The 26066-nt window shown below is 31.9% G+C and overlaps 1 protein-coding gene across 1 annotated transcript in view; it reads right to left on the bottom strand.

Annotated features, from left to right (window-relative positions):
• Positions 1–17664: 17664 nt before the first annotated feature.
• LOC149486614 (uncharacterized) overlaps positions 17665–26066 on the bottom strand; it is a 46820-nt gene continuing 38418 nt past the window's right edge. Inside the window, exons 4-6 of the mRNA XM_089698316.1 lie at positions 25378–25517; positions 21742–21961; positions 17665–19409 (exon numbers count right to left, since the gene is read on the bottom strand). Of these exons, the coding sequence (XP_089554442.1) occupies positions 19327–19409; positions 21742–21961; positions 25378–25517 (443 nt within the window). The 3' untranslated portion in view covers positions 17665–19326. The remainder of the gene's footprint in view (positions 19410–21741; positions 21962–25377; positions 25518–26066) is intronic.

Genomic DNA, 26066 nt, shown 5'->3' with positions numbered 1-26066 from the left:
ACATGTAACTGAGGGATGAAATTTTTTTTTTCGATGTACATACCCGTGTGGGGTATCAATGGAAAGGTCTTTTAAAATGATATAAAGTTTTCTAAAAAACATTTTTCTTAAAGTGAACGGTTTTTGAGATATCAGCTCTCAAAGTCGTAAAAAGTATGTCCCCCCCCCTCTATTTTTATAACTACGGGGTATAAAATTCTAAAAAAAATAGAGGTGATGCATGCTAATTAACTCTTTCAACGATTTTTGGTTTGATCAAAGTATCTCTTATAGTTTTTGAGATAGGTTGATTTAACTGTAATTTATTATATTTGCTGCTACGGAACCCTTTTTGCGCGAGCCCGACTCGCACTTGGCCGGTTTTTGTATTATCAACTATTCTAAAGGTAACGACATATTTCTCGTTATGCCTGTACTTTATTAAATGCTTTCTTTGTTTAAGTGTATTATGTATAAATAGGCCGTTTTAATAATATTTTGATAAGTTAATTTTATGGCGTATTAAAGTTTATGTCGTTGTTTCAATAATAATTTGTTTAAATATTTATGTTTAGGTCATTATATGAAGAGATTAAAGATGATTTTATATTACAAATGGTTCAAGAAAATGAAAAAGAAAACGAAAAATTCATACCCAAAAAGTTATCATGAAATACAAGAGTTTCCTCGCTGAGTGATCATCATCATCTGAGGCTCTACAGCTGCTAGTGGGCCTTGGCCTGGTCCAGTATTTTCTTCCAGATCTCTCGGTCCTTTGTCTGAGTTCTCCAGATTTTCACAGCAATCATTAGATGCCATCCAACCATCGGAGCTTCGGCCCATCTGGTTTTCCATAGAGAAGACGCAGAGGTGCCTTCTAGTCGTCCATATGTGCCTCGTATCCGGCCCAGCGTAAACGGCCTAGTTTTATGGTCTATAAGACATTCGGCTCCTCGTACATTTCATAAAGCTCATGGTTATACCGCGTTCTCCAATGTCTATTTTCCAGCACAACACCGAAAATCCGTCTAAGGATTTTTCGCTCGAACACCAGCAGGCAATCCTCATTTTTTTGCTCAGGACCCAACTTTCGGACCCGTATGTTAGTACTGGTCTTAGTAGGGTCTTTTATAGCAGTACCTTTATGTTTCGGGATAGCAGTTTCGATCAAAAATATCTTAGAAGGCCGAATCAGCCATAATTCGTTTACATATTTCTGCAGATATTTCGTTCTGGTTTGTTATTAATTATGCCAGGTACACAAAGTCACGTACAGCCACGAACTTGACTTGTAGACCGAGCTTTTGGGCAGTTTGGTCTATAGCAAGATATGCGTTAACAGCAGTAGAGGATCACTGCTGGTAGCGTCCTCCCGATCCAGGTCTATATCATCCGCGTATCTCAGTATTTGTATCTATTCGAAAAATAAAGTGCCCGATGTCTCAATTTCTGGAATCTCGGATGCATTTTTCTAAGGCTGTGTTAATCAGAAGGCTGGAGAGCGCATCACCCTGCCTAAGGCCTTCCATTGCCCTAAAAGGTTGCAAGATACTGAATGGATCCGAACGACGCTTTTTTATTTTTTTAACGTCATTGCTGTAAGTGACACCAATTGTGGTGGAATGCCGATCTCAGTCAACGCTTGGTACAGGAAATTTCGGTGAACATTGTCGTATGCAGCCTTAAAATTCACGAAAATAATATGGTGTGTTATGACATTGAACTCAAGTGTTTCAAAATCTGATCAGTAGTCGAACGGTTAGGGCCCCAAGCGTACTGGTAGTCGCCTAGTTTGTCTTCTGTGTATGGAGATATTCTATTGAAAAGGACATAGGTGAAGATTTTATATTCCGTGTTTAAAAGAGATATACCGTGATAATTCTGGCAATCAAATATGTCACCTTTCTTGTGCTGTACACACCGCTTTAATATATACCCTATGTTACTGCGATGTTCCACTCATCGGGCGTATTAGATTACATTAGAAAAACTTAACTATAATTTTTCTTATGTCATTGTTGTGGCAACCCTGTACTTAGTCTGTGGTTCATGTACCTATGCAATGTGTAAGGCAATATGCTTTTAGAAAGAATAAAGAAAAGTTAACAGGGCGTCGTTTCAGACTACCACACCTGGACTATCAGCTCATAAAATTTCTCCTTAAAGCTAGTTTCAACATATTTAAGCAATTCCACAGAGATGTAATCAGTTCCTGGTGGCTTATGATTTTTGAGTTTCCTAATGGCCAATCTAACTTCGTCTATTTGTAGGCAGCGAGATATCTGGGATGTTAGTATAATTTTGTATGGCAGAAGGTGTTTCAGCAGTTTCTGTGCTATTTAGCAGTTCTTGGAAGTACTTATTCCATCTTTTAATAATATCGTTCTTACTATTTAGTAGCTCACTATCTTTACTTTTACAAGCTGAGGTTCTAGGTTTGAAATCTTTCCTACCTCTACTCTATTAGTTTGGCTGTAAAAGTTTCTCCAGTCCTTCGTTGAGAAACTTTTAGCAATCTCTTCAAGTTAGTTGACATCAACACATTTCTTCTTCTGTCTCTTGTGTAGTTATTTTTTTTCCTTCGTCGCGCTTCATGCTCTCTCTCGTCTGTAAGTGTAGGTCTGCTGTAACGATAGGTATGCTTCATTCTTTTCGTTAGTAACCTTTTTTTCATTCGGCCACTTGTTGCTGCATCGTATCTCATTACCTAGATTTTCACTCGCAGCTGTTAGTAGAATTTTACTTAGTACTTCCCAGGATCTTACTTGCGTTTTATTTGCTATTTATCTATCTGCTCTGAGCCAAAATTTTTAGATAAACTTTCACTTTAAGAGGTGCGAAATAAATCTATACTACATAGTATAAAACAAAGTCGCTTTTTCTGTTCCTATGTCCCTTTGTATGCTTAAATCTTTAAAACTACTGAACGGATTTTGATGCGGTTTTTTTTAATACATAGAGTGATTAAATAAGAAGGTTTTAGTGTATAATTTATTAGGTTTGAAACAAAGTAGGCGAAGCCGCGGGTGGTAAGCTAGTAATATTATAAAAAGGAAAGGTTTGTATGTATGTATGGTTTTCAAGCATAAACTACTGAACCGATTTTGATGAAATTTGGCACAGATAATCTTTAGACATTGAGAAAGAACATAGAGTACCTTTTATTGCGAAATATGTACCACGGGCGGAGCCGGGGCGGACCGCTAGTTCCTAACTAAAACTGCACTTTTGTATTACTTTTTTTAATTAATTATACTGAAGTATAATTTTTTGTTGATTAATAATACCAATATTAGAGTTGATTGCCCATAGGTATTAAGTAAATAGTAAAAATGAGTTTGAAACAAACAATAAATATAATTTCTTAGTTAACATTTGGTTTCATTAGACTACTTCCCATTAATATTTTAATACTAAGTTGACATAATTCAGGTTACGTCCAAATGCATGCATAGAACAAAAATACTAAAGTGACTCATTCCCAAACTAGTCAAAGATGATTTACAAGTTTTCAGTACTAAAGTGACGCAATATCTAATGGTAATTTTTAAAAAAAGACAAAAAATATTTAAATTTAATTTAATTTATTTTTTATGGATTGTATGGGTGGACAATATCCTCTAAAATGATATCAGACTTTAATACCTTATATAACTTTGCATGCGAACAAATTATGACATGATTTGTAAATAGTTCTGTAAATTACGAACACTTTTTTGATGATTCCCAAAAAACACGAATTTCGTATTAGGTCACTTTCGTTCTCAGCGTGCGATATGATACCTAGTTCTAGCCTAGAAGAAGTATTTCTTCACTAAACAGGCTACTAGCCAAGGCTTACAAAATATTTAGGCCGCTTAAACAATTTGAAAATAAGATAAAATTTATCAAAACCCCTAATCAATTTTGACGAAGGTACAACAGATTAAACGTAAACATTCAAAACAATTAATTTTGTTCTAAATATAATACAGTAGCACCTCGTTAAGTCGAACCTCGATAAGTCAAAAACCTCCAAATCTCGAAAAAATGTCTTGTTCCCTTCCCTTCAAACCCGAAAACCTCCGTAACTTGAAATTTTGGCCCTCTGTTAGTCGAAATGATCACCGAGTCCCTCCAAGCCATTTTGGTACATATTTTCACTCTATAACTCGAAAAATTAAATTTGACCTCTGTATCTCGAACATGGCAACATTTTATTTTACAATCTTTATAACTTGATCATTTGGACTTTAACAACTTGCCGACAGTGCAGTACACTATAATTGTTTCTTAGAAAACATTTTAGGAGTATGCGATAATAAATTTATGACTCACGTAAACACGTGTTTGCATTAAGTAGGTATCTGATGACGAAATTATCGATTCAGTAACTCAGAAAACCGATACTAATGATAAAGATGACATAGAAGACGTGAATAGTACATGCGCTCCATGCGTTTCCATCAAAGAGGCAAGAACCGCATTGAATACCTTACGAAATTTTATAGAGCAAACCAGTATCTCTGAAGAATAAGAATTTTCTGTTCTTTATAAGTAGATTAGACAATGCTAGAGAACAACCAAATTATATAAAGCAAAAAAAATACTGACTTTTTTAATGCCATATTTTTTATTTTTTTAAATGATTTGAAATAATGTTGATTTATAATAAATAAAAACATGTTTGTCACCTCTGCAAGTTGAATTTTAATGTACTTTACCTCTCTAACTCAAAATTTATAAGAATAAACCTCAAACTCTTTATTCTCTCTCTTTAAAATCCGCCTAAGTCGAAATCCTCCTTAAGTTGAAAACTCTATAACTCGAATTTTTTGGCGTCTCCCTTGATATTCGACTTATAGAGGTGCTACTGTATTAAGAAAAACACGAGTTTCGTATTATTATTATGCAAAGAGAAGTTAAATAGCGTAACGGAAGGAATTCAGTTTAGAAAGGCGAGGCAATATAGTCCAATTAAAGTTTATTGAAAGTTAAACCACTGAATAGTCGAGCCAAGATTTAATTAAAATCTGATATTTAATCTCGTTCGTGGTCTCATTTATTAATTGACGTATCTTGTAACTATCATCTTACAATTATTATTCCACGTATCATATTATACCTTGCTACCCGTGACGTCACTCTTGTCAAAATTCATTTTATAGACTATCCCATTTTTATAACACAGTTCATAGCCTATTTGTGTACAAAATGCTTTTAATCTTTAAGCAATTTGGACGTAATAACATAGACAAATGTCAATAACACATAAGTAAGTGTTCACATTATCACATTTGAAATTTTTGACGAATGCAATTTGTTTCTATTTTTTTTTCGTCATTGTAATTCCACCTCAATTTTTGTATTACTACCTTATTTTATATCCTTCTCTGGCTCACTAAGATTCAAAGTTCACCTTTACGTAGCGTTAGAATTTTTATAAACTTGAAGTCGTACGTTATCTATATGAAATTCCTAACAAAATATTCGTCATACACTTACCTGTAGAAGCTCTCCGTACACAGGTATAACGCACATTCACTTGACCGATATTTTACATCATTTAAAGCGACCTCTTTTAGGGTCTGCTATTCTTGGTATCGTTTTTAAAAGCATTCAAATTAATGTTCATATTATAATATATAATTTTAACTCAAACTCTATTTATAAATTCTTGAAGTAAACTATAGTAGAATAAAGTAAAAATATCGAATACATTTTTTACATGTTTAGTTTGCTGTTTATGCATTCGTTAAATACATAATATTGTGCTCTTTTTAAAGTGACAAATCTTGCTAGAATTGTATTGTCTCATTGGTACTTTTGTAATTTAAAATATGAAATGAATACAATTTAATATACTTAGTTAGATAAATATTGAATGAAGTGGCATTTTTATTATTATGCTACGAAACTACTACGCAATTGCTACGCAAAAAGCTTACTATCTTGCTACTGCTTATTTCGTTCCTTTATGATGGTGTTTTTCTTCTTCGTTACGTTTTATTAGGTATACACGTGCTCGATAAAAATTTATTATCACAGCAATAAACTATGCTTTTTCTAAATATTTTTGATGAGTACAATAATACTCTGTATAAACACCATGGCATGTTATTGCCTATTTATTCATATTCCTTTAATATGTTATAATATGTCGTATGTTTTGACTTGCGTTCTGCTGGTCTTCTTTTTTAGTTTTGCATGTATACGCTCCAAGTTAATTAAAGGCTAATAATTTCATGGAACATGAAAATATTATTCCACGTAATGGAAGCAAATGAAACCGTTGCTCGTGCTGGTTAGCTTTACAATGCTAACAGCTATTTCTAGCATATTTTATCATGTAAAGCGGATTAACCACTCAAAACGGACGGAGACTTGGAGGTTGTCACCTCATTTTTTATGCAGATTGACTTCAGAAAGTTTTCATAGCGGTGGCTGTGAATCGTAACTGATTTTAAACTTGCAGCTACCGCGAGTAATTAATTGTGTTATTTAACGTTCTTTTTCTGTTATTTCAGCTCTGACGAGTTTTTCTTCGCGAATTCTATGCGGATTTAAATTTTAATAACTATTTGGAGTGTTTTTAATTAATTTGTCGTGACAATTTCGTATTTTAGGTTGATATAGATTGTGATGTTCTGATCACAACTGTGAAATGTAAGTAATATACATAAATGTATTCTTATACGTATAATTGTGTTATATAAATATTGTACGGTATGTCAGACAATTAACCTTGACATTATTAATAAAAGTAAATATAATGCTATTCAAAATATCAAACAGTATTTTCAGTTTAATCAGACTTCGGTTACCCAAATATTCAACAGCGAGTGTATGAAATAATTCAGTATGAAATATTAATAAACGAATATTCCAGTTTCTACTCTGACAAGATATAATACCACTTACGCAACTTCCCGTCAAAACTCTGTATTCCGTAACACACATTAAAGCTTTTTTATCCCATTATTCTTTCATACGGCTCGTATATTTCTTCGGTTTATCCCGAAATGAAGGCGTGTTTACATAACCTGGATGAACCGCTTACCAAATAATGACGGGAAAAGTTCGCCTAAATTCACACAAGGCCGTTTGATTTGACATCCCTAACCGGGGAATTGGAAATGTCTCGAACAAGGGAATGCCTCATACGTTATTCAACGTCTATTTATTGTGACTTGAAAACCGATCTATCTAGAATCTAACAGCCAACTCAATCTAGGCTAATGTAGGTTCGGTTTAAGATTTTTAATGGTACTTAGTTTAATCGATATGTCTATTGATGTACCATAATGCTATGTTTGTGTCACCTAAGTATTAAGGTAAATATTATATAGGGCTAAATTAACTTTCTTATTCAAACCCTTTCTAAAAGGCAAATTGATGAGTTATTATCATCTATTGTAAGCATGTTCAAGTTTCCTTCATTTATTATACTCGTAAACACAAGTAAAAAAATTATTATAAATACGTGTATGTAATTTGACGACCCCTAATTAGTTGCAAAAGGTCTTATTAACTGATATCAGTTCCTGGAACTAATTAATATTGTTTAGCGAAACAATGAGGAACGCTGCCCATTCGATATATTTTTAATTGCCTTCTGACTTGTTCATTTCACCGTATAATAGTGCGTCGTATTCACGTATTTTATTCGCGAATATTAAACGAATATTTTTATTCATTCAAGAAATTCTGTGTTCCATATATTATAGCTGAAAGCAAAGTAATTACTTACAAAAACTACTTCAACCGGAGAATATGCATTTAGAATGCAAAAATTAATATCAATGTTGTTTGCACACGTACCGTTCTTGTTTTCGCGTAGTTACTGCATTTGTTTTAGTAATAAGTATGATTCACGAAATTATTCATTATTGTGCTAGGAATGGTAATTTTACATTTAGCTATATAAATCATAAAATTCAGAATAACATTTGTTTACAAAGTAGTAAATACATTTTTGTCTTACTCCCTTTCCAATGAGCCCACTATTTGTACGCGATAATAATAATTATTGTTTAGCAAACTCTGATCCAAAAGAAGCCTATTTTATTTCACATAACATCAGCTACTTATTAGTGAAACCACCTCAAGTTGCTGTACTAATTTTCATCGTAATTATCCATCATAGATAGGTAAAAAAGTATATTATGTTATGAGTTTATCCTTAACAATATTTGAGAAAAATGATATTATACCTTTAATAAAATAAATTACAGCAAATAACTTATAATATTACGTCTTGTCTCGTATACCGAAGGAAAAAATATTATTTGTACATCACTATATTTTCTCTATATTTCTTGTAGGTGGATAATATCTTTCAAGAAAACACCCAACCTTTTTTCTTGAAGGTTCGTTATCAGAAATCGCTTTTTACAAATGAGTCTTAAAAGTTGAAGGATGATGACTAAAATTTCGTATCAAAATAATAGTGTTTTTTTATATTATTTCTATCGATGGTAATGTGAATGATACATAATATGAGCGGCTGGCTCGGTATTGATGTGCCTCCACTAGGCCACGTCAACACTGACTGAGCTGCTTCGTGCAGCAATACATTCGCGAGGCTCTATGTGAATCCGCCTTATGATGAGCCCGTAAAATACATACTCCATTACATATGATCCGTGGAAGTCCTTAAAAAAAACTGAAACTAAGAAAATTTCTTGAAAAATAATTGATTTGCAGTTCGTCAAATTGTATGAATTGATTGTTTTTTAAGGTGTTTGTTGTTTAACTTGTAGGTACATTAAACAGATCGGTGACAATACAATAATTTCATGAGTTAATCTGTTATCTAATTAAACCAAGTTTTTTCCCTTTATTTAATCATATTTATTATTGTGATTTTCTTAACAATTAGATAGGTTTACATAATATAACACGCAAATAGAAAAATAATAAAGAAACTTCTATAAAAGCTATTAATTGGGGTTGTCTTGCTAAAAATAACTTTTCCACGAACTTAAAACTTCTTGTACCTAGTAATTTATTGATAAACTTTATACTTACCTATTACATTATTTGTATACAGATACAAATAATACTATGGTCTTTTAATGAGAAATTTAAAAATCGACACAATATACTATATGGTTTTATATCGATGTAAAATAATATTTCGATGTTAAAGTTTATCATAGTACCTTTAACAACATTTTACATGCACAAATCATGTCTTTTTTAAACATCTTCGTAAAAACTGTCCTTTGGCTTACAGGATACATCCACACATAGTTGTTAGGAATCGTACAGGAACATTAATTATGTACGACGGTCGAATACTCTGACGTAAATGGATATTTCTAATTAGAAAGTATACATCAGTGTAACATAATTAGCCGCTAACTAACTTCCTGTCTCAAAATTACGTAATCTCTCATATATCAAATAAACATAAATGCACAGTTATAATTAATGTCAAGCAAATTACAGCCAATGAAGAATTGATTAAGAAATTAAATACTAAATGAGGCCATTATTAAAAAATCATGGAACATAATTAAATTTTCGCATTTCATTACGAGCATAATAAACAAACAGTGCCCAGAGAATCGTTTTGGATTAAAAATGTCATTCAACAAAATGTTTGCCTTTATAATTGAGTGTGGAAATGAAAAGTGCTTGTGTGTGAATTTTATCCAGCAGTTTTAATATCAATGGACGAATGTTGTTTTTTTTTTGTAATTGATTAGTAAAACCAAATAATATACCAGACACAAGTATTTACTTATCTTTGGACAAAATAAAATATGGTATATTTAGCCTTGGATATGTATAAAAAAAGATTCCTCCCTAAGGATTAACTTCTCTTTTACTATTTATTTATTTATTTATTTATAGAAGGTACAGTAACAGAATATAATCCAAAATTATTTACATCAACTATTTTCAACTTAGTATTAAAATTATATCCCAATTACAACTAAACACGACATTTAATTGAATACAATAAAATAAAATGTGAATACCGAATGCAATATTCAATCATTAATTAAGTCAGTTAAGTTACTTGAAATTTATTCGACACTAGTTGTGCTCCGTGGTTTCACCCGCATTGCTCCGCTCCTGTTGGTCTTAGTGTGATGATATTATATAGCCTATAGCCTTCCTCGATACATGGGCTATCTAACACCGAAAGAATTTCCAAATCGGACCAGTAGTTCCTGAGATTAGCGCGTTCAAACAAACAAACAAACTCTTCAGCCTTATAATATTAGCTGGATAAATCAAAGGTTTGCTACAAATTATGTGACGCCTGGACAAGGGTTGACCTTTTGTCTCAGATAAGCGTTAGTGGTTACATATATAGTGTGATAATTGTTATTATGCATGTGACTAAGAAATGAGGATGTCTTAGAACCATTTTCCCTCTTTAGGATAATTAGGAAAATGTGTACATCAAGGGTTTAAGGTACTGAATATCTTGCTATAATATCGGTGTTAATAATAAATATACAATTTCATCATTTTATTTATAAAATTTAATACAATATGTTTCTTTAAATATGTATATTGTAGAGGAATATATTGTTTGCGGATTGTTTGTGGACTGCAGGTTTGCGCTGTGAATACTACTAAGTACCTATTTTAAGACTTCAACGTTTATGTTTTCGGAAATGTCAAATTTCACGAGCAACAAAAGATTGCTGTTTAAGCAATATGTAAAAATATATAAACAACAGGATCAGAAGAAAAACAACAAACATTGTAAAGTTTTAAACGCCGCTCTATATTATAACAATTACGAAACCATCTCATATTCTGATACATACAACAATTAATGTTTTTTTTGTGAAATCTGGTTTATAACGTCGCGTGTTAGCCGAGTTCAACTTCCAAAGCATTAGAGTTTTATTATAAGTTTGACCAAAGCCTCGATTCAAGGCAATAAATCTTCTTAAATTTACACCTTTTCAACGAGTAACAATTTCCTTCAGACCGTGCAAGGACCGTGCTAATTACACTCACATACCTACTTATCACTAAATTTTCTTCCGTCTAAATTTTTCTTAGTACATTATTTATCTGAAAAGAAAACTGCCATTTTACATTAATTTTAATTACAATTATCTACAACTAAATATGGGAATCAATTAATATAACTCTTCAAGGCAAAATGTTTTAAAAAATACATTTGTCACGCATTCCGCTGGTTAACCAATTAACCATGTTCACCATAAACCCCTAACAATAATAATTAGTGGCGCGAACAACCTGAATAGAATAATCTGGAAACAACCCATCTCGAAAGCAAATTACAAGTGAAAGAAACTAGCGGGCTGGGCGCTTGAACTATAAAATATTTGCATCCAAACGAGGGAGGGGCAACAATAAGATGGAAATGCAAAATCTCGCTCCCAGTAATGCATACTGTCGGCCCCCGCTAATAGCTAACGAACAACTCGTATATTTTAAAATGAAAATCGGAATTAGCTTTCACGAGGATTTTGGCGAAGTAATTTATTATCTATTCTTCTGGAACATGTGGTTAGTCCGGATTTTTATAAAATTTTAGTTTTCTGTGTTAGTTAATTTTAATATGCTAGTTATGTTCCGGAATAAGAAATATTATTTATTTTTATGGTATTATATAGATGGTATTTTTCTAGTCTACATATTATTATTATTAATATAACATAAAGATGTGATAAAGATACATGTGATTTTAAAAAAATCAATCAGTCAAATCAGTCTATAAACTTAAACGAAATAAAACATGTTCAAATGTTTAACCATATTTTGTAGGACGAATACAATATTGAATAGATGCAATCACGTCACAATTGTGAAAAAACATCGTTCCCAAATATGAAATCTCAATAGTGTTTGTTGCAGGGTCCTCAAATGTCAACGGCTGATATTTTGAAACTTTTCTTCCACGCAATCTACATAAAAAATGAGCTAAGGGTTCGTGGTGACCCGCTGGTAAATGAGAGCCTTTTGAGCTGTTAATATTATTTGCATATAAAATGAAATCAGACAAAAAGTTATATTTACCGCGATCTTGAAATCAGTTATTTTTTGTTCACGATTTTGTAGGTTCATTTAAAACAACTTCATTTTGAATGTTAATCCTTAGGGAGGAATCTTTTTTTATACATATCCAAGGCTAAATATACCATATTTAGCAACAAACAACTGCAACAAACACTATTGAGATTTCATATTTGGGAACGATGTTTTTTCACAATTGTGACGTGATTGCATCTATTCAATATTGTATTCGTCCTACAAAATATGGTTAAACATTTGAACATGTTTTATTTCGTTTAAGTTTATAGACTGATTTGACTGATTGATTTTTTTAAAATCACATGTATCTTTATCACATCTTTATGTTATATTAATAATAATAATATGTAGACTAGAAAAATACCATCTATATAATACCATAAAAATAAATAATATTTCTTATTCCGGAACATAACTAGCATATTAAAATTAACTAACACAGAAAACTAAAATTTTATAAAAATCCGGACTAACCACATGTTCCAGAAGAATAGATAATAAATTACTTCGCCAAAATCCTCGTGAAAGCTAATTCCGATTTTCATTTTAAAATATACGAGTTGTTCGTTAGCTATTAGCGGGGGCCGACAGTATGCATTACTGGGAGCGAGATTTTGCATTTCCATCTTATTGTTGCCCCTCCCTCGTTTGGATGCAAATATTTTATAGTTCAAGCGCCCAGCCCGCTAGTTTCTTTCACTTGTAATTTGCTTTCGAGATGGTTTGTTTCCAGATTATTCTATTCAGGTTGTTCGCGCCACTAATTATTATTGTTAGGGGTTTATGGTGAACATGGTTAATTGGTTAACCAGCGGAATGCGTGACAAATGTATTTTTTAAAACATTTTGCCTTGAAGAGTTATATTAATTGATTCCCATATTTAGTTGTAGATAATTGTAATTAAAATTAATGTAAAATGGCAGTTTTCTTTTCAGATAAATAATGTACTAAGAAAAATTTAGACGGAAGAAAATTTAGTGATAAGTAGGTATGTGAGTGTAATTAGCACGGTCCTTGCACGGTCTGAAGGAAATTGTTACTCGTTGAAAAGGTGTAAATTTAAGAAGATTTATTGCCTTGAATCGAGGCTTTGGTCAAACTTATAATAAAACTCTAATGCTTTGGAAGTTGAACTCGGCTAACACGCGACGTTATAAACCAGATTTCACAAAAAAAACATTAATTGTTGTATGTATCAGAATATGAGATGGTTTCGTAATTGTTATAATATAGAGCGGCGTTTAAAACTTTACAATGTTTGTTGTTTTTCTTCTGATCCTGTTGTTTATATATTTTTACATATTGCTTAAACAGCAATCTTTTGTTGCTCGTGAAATTTGACATTTCCGAAAACATAAACGTTGAAGTCTTAAAATAGGTACTTAGTAGTATTCACAGCGCAAACCTGCAGTCCACAAACAATCCGCAAACAATATATTCCTCTACAATATACATATTTAAAGAAACATATTGTATTAAATTTTATAAATAAAATGATGAAATTGTATATTTATTATTAACACCGATATTATAGCAAGATATTCAGTACCTTAAACCCTTGATGTACACATTTTCCTAATTATCCTAAAGAGGGAAAATGGTTCTAAGACATCCTCATTTCTTAGTCACATGCATAATAACAATTATCACACTATATATGTAACCACTAACGCTTATCTGAGACAAAAGGTCAACCCTTGTCCAGGCGTCACATAATTTGTAGCAAACCTTTGATTTATCCAGCTAATATTATAAGGCTGAAGAGTTTGTTTGTTTGTTTGAACGCGCTAATCTCAGGAACTACTGGTCCGATTTGGAAATTCTTTCGGTGTTAGATAGCCCATGTATCGAGGAAGGCTATAGGCTATATAATATCATCACACTAAGACCAACAGGAGCGGAGCAATGCGGGTGAAACCACGGAGCACAACTAGTGTCGAATAAATTTCAAGTAACTTAACTGACTTAATTAATGATTGAATATTGCATTCGGTATTCACATTTTATTTTATTGTATTCAATTAAATGTCGTGTTTAGTTGTAATTGGGATATAATTTTAATACTAAGTTGAAAATAGTTGATGTAAATAATTTTGGATTATATTCTGTTACTGTACCTTCTATAAATAAATAAATAAATAAATAGTAATTTCGTCTTTTCAGCTATGGAGCAATACGCATTGCAGCTATCGGCGTACCCGTTTGCGACTGTACTTCTACGACGCTCATAAAAACACGCTGCTGTTTAAAGTTTTCATACTGTTGGTATATCAAAGTAAGCCAAAGTTGAAGTAATTATTGTGCTCAACGCTAATGAGAATAAAAAGTGGCCTAGTACTTGACGGGTCATGTAAACGTACCCTATATTATACTATTAATATTTAAATTTCGTAGATATTGAAGATTTTATCAAAGATAAAATTAACAAATTAATACAATAATCTACTTACGTTCTTTAGCATCATTTTTATCTGTATAGGAATAGTTTTTTGCCGGCTCTACTCTGTAGAAACTGCTTTGAATCGGTGGTAGATAAATAGTAAAAATTATGTTATGATTATTCAAAAGTACTGCTAAATGTCTAAGTGAATCAATAAATCTTTGCGATTTAAAGTCATTAACCTAGAGGCAAAGTGCTCTATTAGTTTTTTTATGATAGATCCGGCCTCTAATTTACAACCGCTCATTCAAAAGTTTTTGACTGTAATATTCAGTATTATATAGGAATATTTTATCCAGAAATACTATAAATCAATACCGGTGAACGAAACAAGTGTTCTTGAGGTCGGTTTGAGCATCTCATAACTTGTAAGCGCTAAGACTAACCTTTATTGCATGTCTAGGAAGCATAGCATTACTTCAAGCTAAGATGTATCGCTTCTGCTATTTTCTAACAAAGAAAATGTAGTTTTTGACGTAACATTCCTAATTCATCATGTGCTTTTTGTTTTACTTCGCTTGTTACATTTTCTGTAACGGTTATTATGAAAGTTTATAATGTGTGTGAAAAATTGTAATGTTTTACAAGTGTATGTGTGCTATTTATGAATGTTACATAATACGTAACTGATTTCATTTTATTTCCTTAGATTTAGTTATTATTCATCGTTTAAGGTAATAATTAAGCATATTTATTTAATAATATCACACTTTTACTCAAATAAAGCTAGGATAATGATGTTCTTCATATAATATTATACAAATTCAAAATAAACACGACCGTAAATATGAATGATAAACAGACCCCTTCCAGGTAAAACAAACATATATTAAATGTGTATTGTGTTTGTTTCGAGATGAAACGATAATATTATAAAAGGCATTATATTAAATTGTATAATTTCATAACACTACTATATTTCATACCACGTATTATTTACGGTATTTCCACATCTACGCGAATTGTTTTGACTACGTTTCTGAAGTGTTGTTGGGACTTACCTGCATGCACTTCGTTTATAAGTAAGTATGTAATTTTCTTTCCTCTTCAGAAGTAACACATTAGAAATGAAATTCATTGTAAAATTTAATTTTTAGATACCTACCAATCTGTATATATATATTGAGGTTTAAACGTTGGACTTCTTCAAAATTCCCCTGCACAGTAATTTTATTCAAATGTATGTAAAAAATGCCGCTTTCAAAGGCGAGCGAGTCAATTTCAAACGAACACTTATCCCTTTTATAATATCTTAACAAAAACGGGTGAAAATTATTCCGTTGACAGGCCGCAGGCTGGAGGGCCGCCAGGCGAACGCTAGCAGCTCTGCGGCTTTTTATATACGCACCAAATTTTACTACCCAAAGTGTACTTCGTTTTAATTTAGCCATTTTGGCACGTCCCGACGGAACTGCGGATCATTTGTATCAGTAATACAGATAATATGATCCGAGACGCGACGACGAAATTACTTGCGCTCTCTGGAGACTTGTTTTGTTTTAATGGACCTCCTGAAATGCTTTTAGCTGATCATTTCGGACGCTAAGTTATAAGCAGTAAAATATCCACACAATTGGTACACTGCGCCTTTGTTACATTACGCTGAACAGTAAAATTGACTTCATTAAATAATAATTGTAATCCCTATAATTTTACGATGGAATTTAATCGTCCCCGCTGTGTACATTATTCGGTGAATAAATCATGTGGCCGTAAAGAGAGTAATTTCATTGAATTTTGGCCACAATCAACGAAATATGATTTAAGGTTAACGCAAACATTTCATTTGACTTGCATTACATCAGCGTAGTTTTACTGACGTCACTGTGAAGACTTCTAAAGCAATCTATTACCGAACGTCGCTAAAGGCGACAGGACCGCCTGAATATGTATGAGCTATGAATGAAAAATCGATCTCGACAGATTATTCAACAGAGAGGCTCATTAGACAAGGGATTAAATATTGTTATATTTCGTTAACATATCGTCTTGATATGCTAAACATTCTCCAGTGCCTCTTATAGAGCGTTTAATTTTGAATCGAATATTACAGAAGATCGTACAAAATGTTATTCAATACGTAAGAAATATCGTTGACTAAATAATTTATTTCCTAGAAGGTAACTGTAACTAATATCCAGTTTTACGATTAATAATTATAATACTACAGACGCGCTATAAAAGTATTATACACCAATTGCTCAGAAAGCAAAAAAACAATAAACCAGCAAGGTTTTACTAATCCTGCATTTTTCAAGCCGACAATTTTACCATTCATTGTATTCGTATAAAATAGTTATTTTTAATGAAGAGTTAGTTTGAAATATGCTTTTGGCACGGAATGTGTTGCACCTGTTAGATTTAGAACACTTGTAGAACATGACATTTAATGTTCATACATCTAATTGTGGAACCACGGGAGCATTTTCCTATTGTTAAGATATCTTACTATAAATTCCTCTGAAATGTGAAATGTTAAATGTGATGTTGTTTTACGAATACTTAGGAATATGGTCTATTGTCACGTAGTACCTGCAAATAATTCGTATACTGCTTAATGATCGTATGTTTACTGCTTAAATAGAGGGTGTATACTTTTATCTTTCTATTAATTGACAAAGCATGGACACATTTCAGTTCAATGAACATTATACAATACCACTTGATATATGTATTAAATGTATTGAGAAGAGCATATAATATACTATAGGTACTGGACCTTAATAATTACGCATAACAATAGTGAAAATTAGTTTATAGCTCTATGTTAGTGTTGTGTTATATTTCCTTCTAATCTTAATACCTATAGGAATGTATAAATTATTAAGTATCTATTTAGCTAAAGTTCTAATCAGATAACTGTATTGTAAAAGAAAAACTGCGTAGAAATAGCATTTCTCAGTAACGATGAATTTGTAACTAATTTGCTGATTTTTTTTCGCGTACACCATTCTGTTTCTATTCAGAATTCCAATGAATGATATTGAATCTTCTACGAGCTGCTTTTTGATATATAGAACGATCTCTAAAACATCATTGGTTTATTGAACATCATTGGTTTGTTCAATATCCTGTATTCTAAAATAGCATATAACTTATAATAAAAAATAAACATCCGTAGGTATTCTCTCTTTTTGTTTTTTTATTATGCATTTACCCTCTTGTTATTATTACATAGATGCGTAACAATTTTTAATAAGGATAAAAGGTGGTCAGTAATAAAATACATCGATTTCATATCATATTTATTTACGTATCCATTTAAATTTTACAATAAATTAAACAAAACAATATCCATTTACTGTACATTAAGATAAAGAGATGATTTCGTGCAAAGAATTGACGTATCTTAAGTGAAACACAGCCATAGATTAATGCCTATTCATAGTATAAAACGTATTTACCTATAAGCTAATTAAATCACAAAACGGCGACATGAGTGTTTTTGAAACGTTAATTGTACGGGTTGAATGCTTTTTGTTCAAATTATACATAGAGAAAGCCATTTTTTTATAGGTATATTCATTTCAAGGAACTACATATTTTTTTCTAATATGACGTCAAACATGAGGCGAAATTGTTTGCTAATTTAAATGGAAACTAAATTGGCAAACAGTAGTTTTAATTGTGTTATTTAAAAGTTTAATTAATTATTTTTCTATTCAGGGTACACTATATGTATTTTTAAAATGTGAATAAGTTCATTCATATATAATTATGTGTTAAAAAACTTAATTGCCTATTTAACAATAAATTTTAAACATTCAAAATCTTTCTTTGTTGACAAATAGAATTTAAACATAAAATAATACACAAACCCCAAAAAGATGTGCCAACAAATATTTCATTGTAGCAACGGAAGAAAAATATTTTTTACATGTACTAGAAAATGGTTTTCCCATTGCGGCAGTGCACAATCCATGATAGACGGTTATAGCGGTCACTGACAGAACGTGGACAGAACTATTATTGCGAAATATGGACCAAAATAAATCCAGACTCCTATACCAATGCCTGGGGACATTAATTTTTGAATGCAGTCATATAATTTCCCGTCCGCTTCGTAATGTACTTTTAGATGGTCAAAGAATTCCTAATTGGATTTGTTTCGAATACGTTCTGGTCATAAAAATAATGCACTGTGCACTTAAAATAATACATGATATAAATTCAAGTTTTATTATACATTTAACCCGTACAATAATTCAGTGTGGTACGTATTAAATCGTATTAAGACTCTCACACTGGTACGTTTATAATTTTAGTGCGCTGTGAATTTTTACAAAAGAATATTAAAAGTACAAACAAATTTTTATTTTCATACGACGGATAGGAAGATACACATATATTTCATACTTTATAAGTCATACGCAGCAATTTTATAGTGCATATAGTGACAGTATAGTCTAAAAACTTATTATAGACACGTCTAAGGAATTAGCTAAGACAGTTATAACTCGACTAGTTAGATTTTATTTCGTTTATATTAAATATCTAATAAATAATTTATATCTTGACATACATCGACATATAAATAAGTTTTGGTATGTACAAAAAATAAGTCATGTATGGTTACCAACTTAGCGGTAAACTTGTGAATTAAATTCATTATAATACATACACCCAAATATAACTTACTTTATAGTCACTTATAGCCTAAGAGCTGAAATAAAATAGAACTACTGATTAAATTCTAATAATTTGGCACAAGAATAAACGTTGTATTCTTATCTATAAAATTATTGAGACATAGATATAAAGCCAATGTTATGTTCCAAAAGAATAAAATGATTTTTTTTTTTTCAATAAACAGCTCTTAAACTAGGAATGACGTTGAGGCCGACCCATTATCTACATCCTTATACTAATATCACCACCACAGTCAAACTTAGCCTCATAAGCTCACCTTTGATAATTCTTTTAAAGTCCACAGAACTACACACACTAATACATTTATTGGATTTTCCATATTGATACCTGAAACAAAAAAGGCATATTATTAATCTATAAATATTATAATCATGATAAAAATCCATACTAATATTATAAATGCGAAAGTAACTCTGTCTGTCTGTCTGTTACTCAATCACGCCTTAACTACTGAACCAATTTGCATGAAATTTGGTATAGAGATATTTTGATACCCGAGGAAGGACATAGGATAGGTTTTATCCCGGAAATCCTACGGGAACATGTTTTTCTTTGAAAACGCGGGCGAAGCCGCGGGCGGAAAGCTAGTAGTTATTAAGTTATTCTCGAGATTGTATTCGAGATTATAAACAGAATAACATGTTACCAGAAAACGTAGAATAATAATAGGGTTTGCATATTAAGTGACTATATTATTTCCAAGACAAAATAGATACAAGACTAAAACGTGTTTTAGCACGCTTTACTAAGCAAACAAAAGCAAGCTTATAGTTACTTTGTTCAAATCCCACGTGCAATCGCAATTACAATTAGAATATTACATTTTAGACGAATTTATCTCTTATATAGGTATCTATATTTAATCCATAATGGTTTAGAACTTTTAGAACGTTCGATACCTTCTACTACCTATACATTTAAATTATTATTATAATGACCTGTTTAAAACAAAAAGTATAAAGCAGTCATTGACCCATACGTTTTACTAGCTTTAATCATGCAACCTACATATTCTCGTATACGCTGCATTCACGAACGTTTAAAAATTTAGTCGGATTAAGCACTTAAATTAACTAAACCACTGCACTCTAACATAACTGAACATAATTACCCAGCAGTAGCTTTTATAAATGCAATGAAATTGCATTAACTCCACGTCACTATTAAGTTATTTTCGTGTGGGGCCAAATTAAATGGTTGTACTATTTGGTGGCAACTGGCAGCATATGCATAGTTTTATATAACATATGGTAATAATTAAGGGTTTTAATTGCTTTTGAATGGACAAAGAGTATAGTTTTAATGCATTATGCAATGTATCTAATGTGTACACTTTAACTCTGTGTGGACTATAAAAGAACTTCTATTCTCTCAAGTGCTGTAGATTATTTAATTAGTATTTATAGTAACTCAGAAAGTAATTAAACGTTACTATATATCTAACAATATTAATATTGTTCTCTAGAATTTTCTAATCGTAAACTAAAAGTAATTTCAACACAAGAAAAGAAATACAACAACCTTTTCTACTGTTAGTACCTATGAGCCTTTATATTTCAGGACAATTTCCAGTCGAATCTAACCTTACATCCTTAATTAAAAGCTTAATTAGTTTTTTCTAAAAAGGATGTAATACAACATATACAATATTCATAGGAACATTCTAGATGCTACTTCACGGCGCTTATCGCAAAAAACTTAGCCGGCGGACGTGCACAAGCGCAACCGTATGTTTCCGTCCTTTAATTAAGAGCTATTAAGTGGCCATCTAGCGTTCAATGCTACTTGCATTACAAGTGAATAGACGCTCCATTCATAATAAATTAAGACATCCGCTTGATAGCGGTACGACTATTTCTTTGACGTTGTCGTGTGTTTGGTTGATGCGAAATTAAAAATTAAAAACAGTGGTTAAGTTCTTAAAACTATGGAATTAATAATATATGAATTATTATAAAGTTTATGACGATTTATTCGTCCGCTTTAAAGTTTATTTTTTTAAATATATTTCGTTAGCTCTAAATCTTACGTAATGTGACAAACGTAAAATAGTTCACTTCGTTGAAACGTTCCGAATAAAAATTCACTTGTGGAAATGAAGTTATAAAATCAGAGCCCTTTTTCCAAACTTCGAGAAAAAATGTAAGTTTGAAAATTTCCAGCATAAATTTCCTTTTTATATTCACCAATGTTACTTTTTATGTAATTCAAATCTAAATAACTTCTCTATTTTTGTATTTCCAATTTGGTCATATTTATATTTGAATGGAACGTAGACATGTAAAAGAGTTTATTACGCGAAGAAATTTACTTCGTAATAGTTAGGTTTCCTTTGATATTCTGTAGAATATGTTTTCAACAGGCTTCAATGACACTCGGGGGTTCAAATACATCAATTTACTTCATTTCATCTAGCTTCATCACTAAGAGGGTTCTGCCTACTAATAAAAATAACAAACTAGAAATTATGAAATGAGAAAGTATTGATGTTTGTTACTTACTCTTTCACGCGTATACCACTGAACGGATTATGATAATACTGCTGCATATTATATGCAGTTTGTGTATCAGAATAACACATTAAAGCTCTAAAAATACGTACTCGCTTTTGCTTTTTTTCTAGCTAGCTATTCTATCAACATAATCTACATGTACATACCTCTATTCGACACATATTTCGACAATTGGGTACGCGAATACAGCGTTATAATCGCCGAAGTGTCGCGCACGACCGGTGGCTCGACCATGAGGATCGCTTCGCATCGCACGCGTAACGCTCCGCTCTCCGCCGGCGGGACGGACACGCGTAGCACCCGCCATGATGCGCGTAGACCCCCCGGCTGCGGCGCGCTCAGCTCCGTACGGTGCCATGGCTCTGGCTGTATAAAAAAGGTGATATAGTTAAATGAAATATAGATAAATAAATAGTATATATGGCTATTAAAAAGTGCTATTTTATTAGATAGAGTCATATATTAAGAAATAAAATATTGAAAATACACTAATTTTGATAGAATTTTTTATTTCGTATATTCGTGGAGTAACATATTCATGTATAATATTCAATTATACTCATAAAATAATACGACAAAGGATCTGAATACAATATGTAGCAAAGGTTTATATAGCTTCATATAACGAATCCGCTTTCATATAGCTGGATTATATTAAAAACGTCAGACTTAAATCCAGAATATATAGCTCCACTTCTAACCAGTGTTCGTACAAGACAAGTGACTAATCTCCTAACTCATCTTCACACGATTTTCAACGTTACCTCATTCAAAAACATGTCATAACCGTCGAGTTATGCATACATCAAGTGGCTATCAGTCATCGATAACGCTGAGTATGTGCCGGCTAAGGACTATTACATGAAATATGTACCAACTTTTTGAATTTTAATTTTATCTTGTAAGCGGTAAATATGCTAGTAGAGAGCATGTAATATTGACATTTTTATGCATAATATGTTTAAATTAACTTTGTTAGTTTTTGCACATTTCTCAATGTTTATATGGTTTAAATCTTTACTTCGTGTGATAAAATTACAAATGTTCATGTAGTTATCTAATCAAGGATTTTATGGCATTACTTAATTTGCAATTACAATTGTTTAATTATATAGTTCCTATTACATTTACCATGCGAAGATTCGTATTAATCTTGTACATAATATTCAGCATTCAACGGGCTTACAATCCACACAAACACGTTTAAAAATCTCCGTGCAAAAATCCCTCCATAGGCACGTTAAGTCGAGCTTTCATCAGGCAAACTTCACGATTCCAAACAGCACTCGCACAGATTGCAATAGAACCATACGTGCATCAACGGACGGGAGTTTCATCACGTTACTTCCTTTTCATTTCACGCAATATCGAAGCAGAGCTCAAAGATTCAAGCCAATGGCGCGCTCTCAAGTCGCATAATAGCATTCAATTTATTTCAACAAAGGCTCCGCTATCAAGATCTCTCCAAACGTCCTGTACTTGTAACTGATATCTAAATAGTTGTTTTAAGTGGCGGTTTATCTAATTCGCCTTAGAATTAAGCTTTTCAAAAACGCCGGACCTAAAAATCATAAATATCATTTACCTACTTATAAAAATATTGTGTATTTTACACTGTATTTGCTCGTGTGGCGGAGTAAAACTTCGACACTGCTCAATGGCCCATTGTGAATAAACTTTTGCACTCTATATTATGTAATTAGGGTGAACTAGTATTTAACTAGATTTAAAAATGCAGAAATGGAAAATTAATTAAATTGTACGGCGCGCGTCACAAAGTTGGCGACGCCTATCGTGTTCAACTATGCTACGGATGTCTGTTACTGTTCTACGCACAAAACGACTGAACTTATTTGGTTTAATTAGCTATAGAAACATAAAAAACCCGGAGTTAAATATAGGTTCTATTCCATCAAGACATTTATGCCACATGAAGCTAGCAATTTTTTTTATAATAGAGAACTAATACGTCGGTACATTATATTGCACGAAATATACAACCATGACATTCAAAACACACTTATCCATTAATCAAACTCTTAAATACTATTTTACTGCATCCAATATGAACGTAAGAGGCAAACTAAATACTTTCGTACCAATGCGGAAGAAAGAGCATTCCGTTGTAATATATAAGGTATTTTAAGGCCGTTAGAGAAGATTTAGAGTGGCTTGGATGCTAAGTCTCTTAACAATGAGCTCTACCGGCAAACAAAACATTGGAAACTCCATTCAGAGTGGGTATTCTCTGTTATATATGTTCCTTAGATGTAATTCATTGACAAATAGTATTATTGTATCTTAGCATTGTTGAAACAAGTTATAATATTATGAAGTGGTTGTCTTCGTTTTATTTCTCTTCATAATATGAAGGTTCTTTAATATTATAAACTAGTATTATAAAAGAACCTTTAACATTAGGTATGCTATAATAAATTTTTCTATTTTGTTCTGTTTATTATTGTTAGTTGATTTATTAATTATAAAAAACTATTATTATTTTATTATTAAGAAATTACACGTTATTCACAGGTTATTAGTATAATATGCAAGTAAACGCACAATGTGTGTGTGCAAATGTACAGTACCAGTATATTTATTTGTCCCTCTATTAAGCTTTAAAAAAAATCCCATACAATAAAACCATCTACCAATCTATACACCGAAAAGCTTTAATGATACCACATATAATATAATATTTTAATAATACTATATAATATAATATTGAAGGGCCAGCGTCTTATTTCTAAGGTTGCAAGGTATTCCAATTTCTTAGCTTTCCATTGTATATGATCCAGCGGGAGTATGTCAGTGTTAAAAGCCAGACCCTCGTTTTATCCCCATTCACTTACGGGATTTAAGAAATTGAACCTAGCTCTCGCTTTAACATGAAGCAAAAGCTAAGAATTTTGAAATTATGTGTTCAAAGGAACGGTCGCTTCAATATTTATGTCGAAGATGTTATAAAGTTTATATCGAAACCCCAACGAGTATGTGAAGCAAAAAGTTAATCAATAAGAACGTACTTAATCTATCAAAAAATAATTTGGAATCATTCGAGCAAATTAATATAACCTCATATGAAATACACTTTTTATTTTTTCGTTCTTCTAAATATCAATGCCAATAATACAAAAAAAACATCCTCTCACTTCTACCATGTCGAACAAAAAGGGCAACTTATTAAATGCTCATTTGTTTCAATTTGCCCAATAAATCTGGGAAACGCAATCGCTATAATTGATAGTGCCTAATCCAAATAGATTAGATTCCTGATTCCATTAGGGAGTATGAGAGTAAACAGTTAAATCGAGTTAGGCCATCTCTTGAGTGCATGCCATTCTGTGATACGAGATTTGCAGATAGACATGTAGATACTACGAGAACTTTGTACTAGTTTCCCATCAAAGCCATAACTGTCTACATACATCCTCTTTGATTACGTCATATTTGCAAGCATATATCAGCTATAATATCACGTTCCATTCGACATTGTACATGTGTTTATTTTATATTTACAAAATAAATATACACTGTAATTACACGCCCTCTACATGACACGTTAAATTAATATTGCTTCGTTTTAACTGCTTTTAAAATAAACGCGCAATATCGAGATCATATGAGGTTTCAGAAAGTAATTTAATGCATCGACAGATACTAGATGTTATAAATCGGTTCACATTTAAGTGTACATCGCAATATTTTCCATTCAGTAAAACAAATTGGAGTTTTCACAGCTGAAAATTACTTTTAATTAATAGAACTTTTGTTTAACAAACCTTTTGTATGTCGTTGTCGATATACCAATTTATATCCGACGGCGGCAATGAGTAGTCTGACGTACAATTGAGGAGAATTTGTTCTCCCGGTTTCACTAATTTGGGAGCTCCGATTATAATTGGGTCCTTGTCCGGCATCGCTGGAAGGAAAATAGCTTTGAATATGTAAAGCACCGTAAGATCTTCCTACTTTGACGTAAGTTTATAAACTGTATGAGCTAAATTAAGAGGAAATTGCTGAATGGTGGAGATAATTCTCGACAGGGACGTTAACATAAAGTGCCTTGAAATTGTATTACGAGAATATGTAAGTAATTAAAGTTTCAACAACCACCAAGCCTGATCACGCTAAATTTACTTTAGCAGATATTCGAGCCGAGTTAAGATATGGATATTACAACGATGTAATGTTATTAGTTGCTCTTATCTAATTAAACTTTGCTTTGTTCAGGTGCAAATATGAACTTTAGTAAAACTTAATAATTTATATTGAGATAGTATTTCTTACACACAGGTGCGTTTTAATATTCTTACCTATTTTGTAAAATACAATATTAATTATAGTTTTTCTGCAGCTCGAAACTGAGGTTGAAATTTTCAGAAAAAAGTTTTATATTTCTCTAAGGTTGGTTACTCAATAGAACGTGTAATTCAAGGAAAGGATAAACTGACTGTAAAAGACCTTATTG

This window comes from Colias philodice, chromosome 8 (genome assembly GCF_061535455.1).
Source record: "Colias philodice isolate Cphi_HAF_F1 chromosome 8, ilColPhil1 Martin Lab GWU primary, whole genome shotgun sequence".
Lineage (NCBI taxonomy): Eukaryota > Metazoa > Arthropoda > Insecta > Lepidoptera > Pieridae > Colias > Colias philodice.
This window is presented reverse-complemented; position numbering and strand designations above follow the sequence as displayed.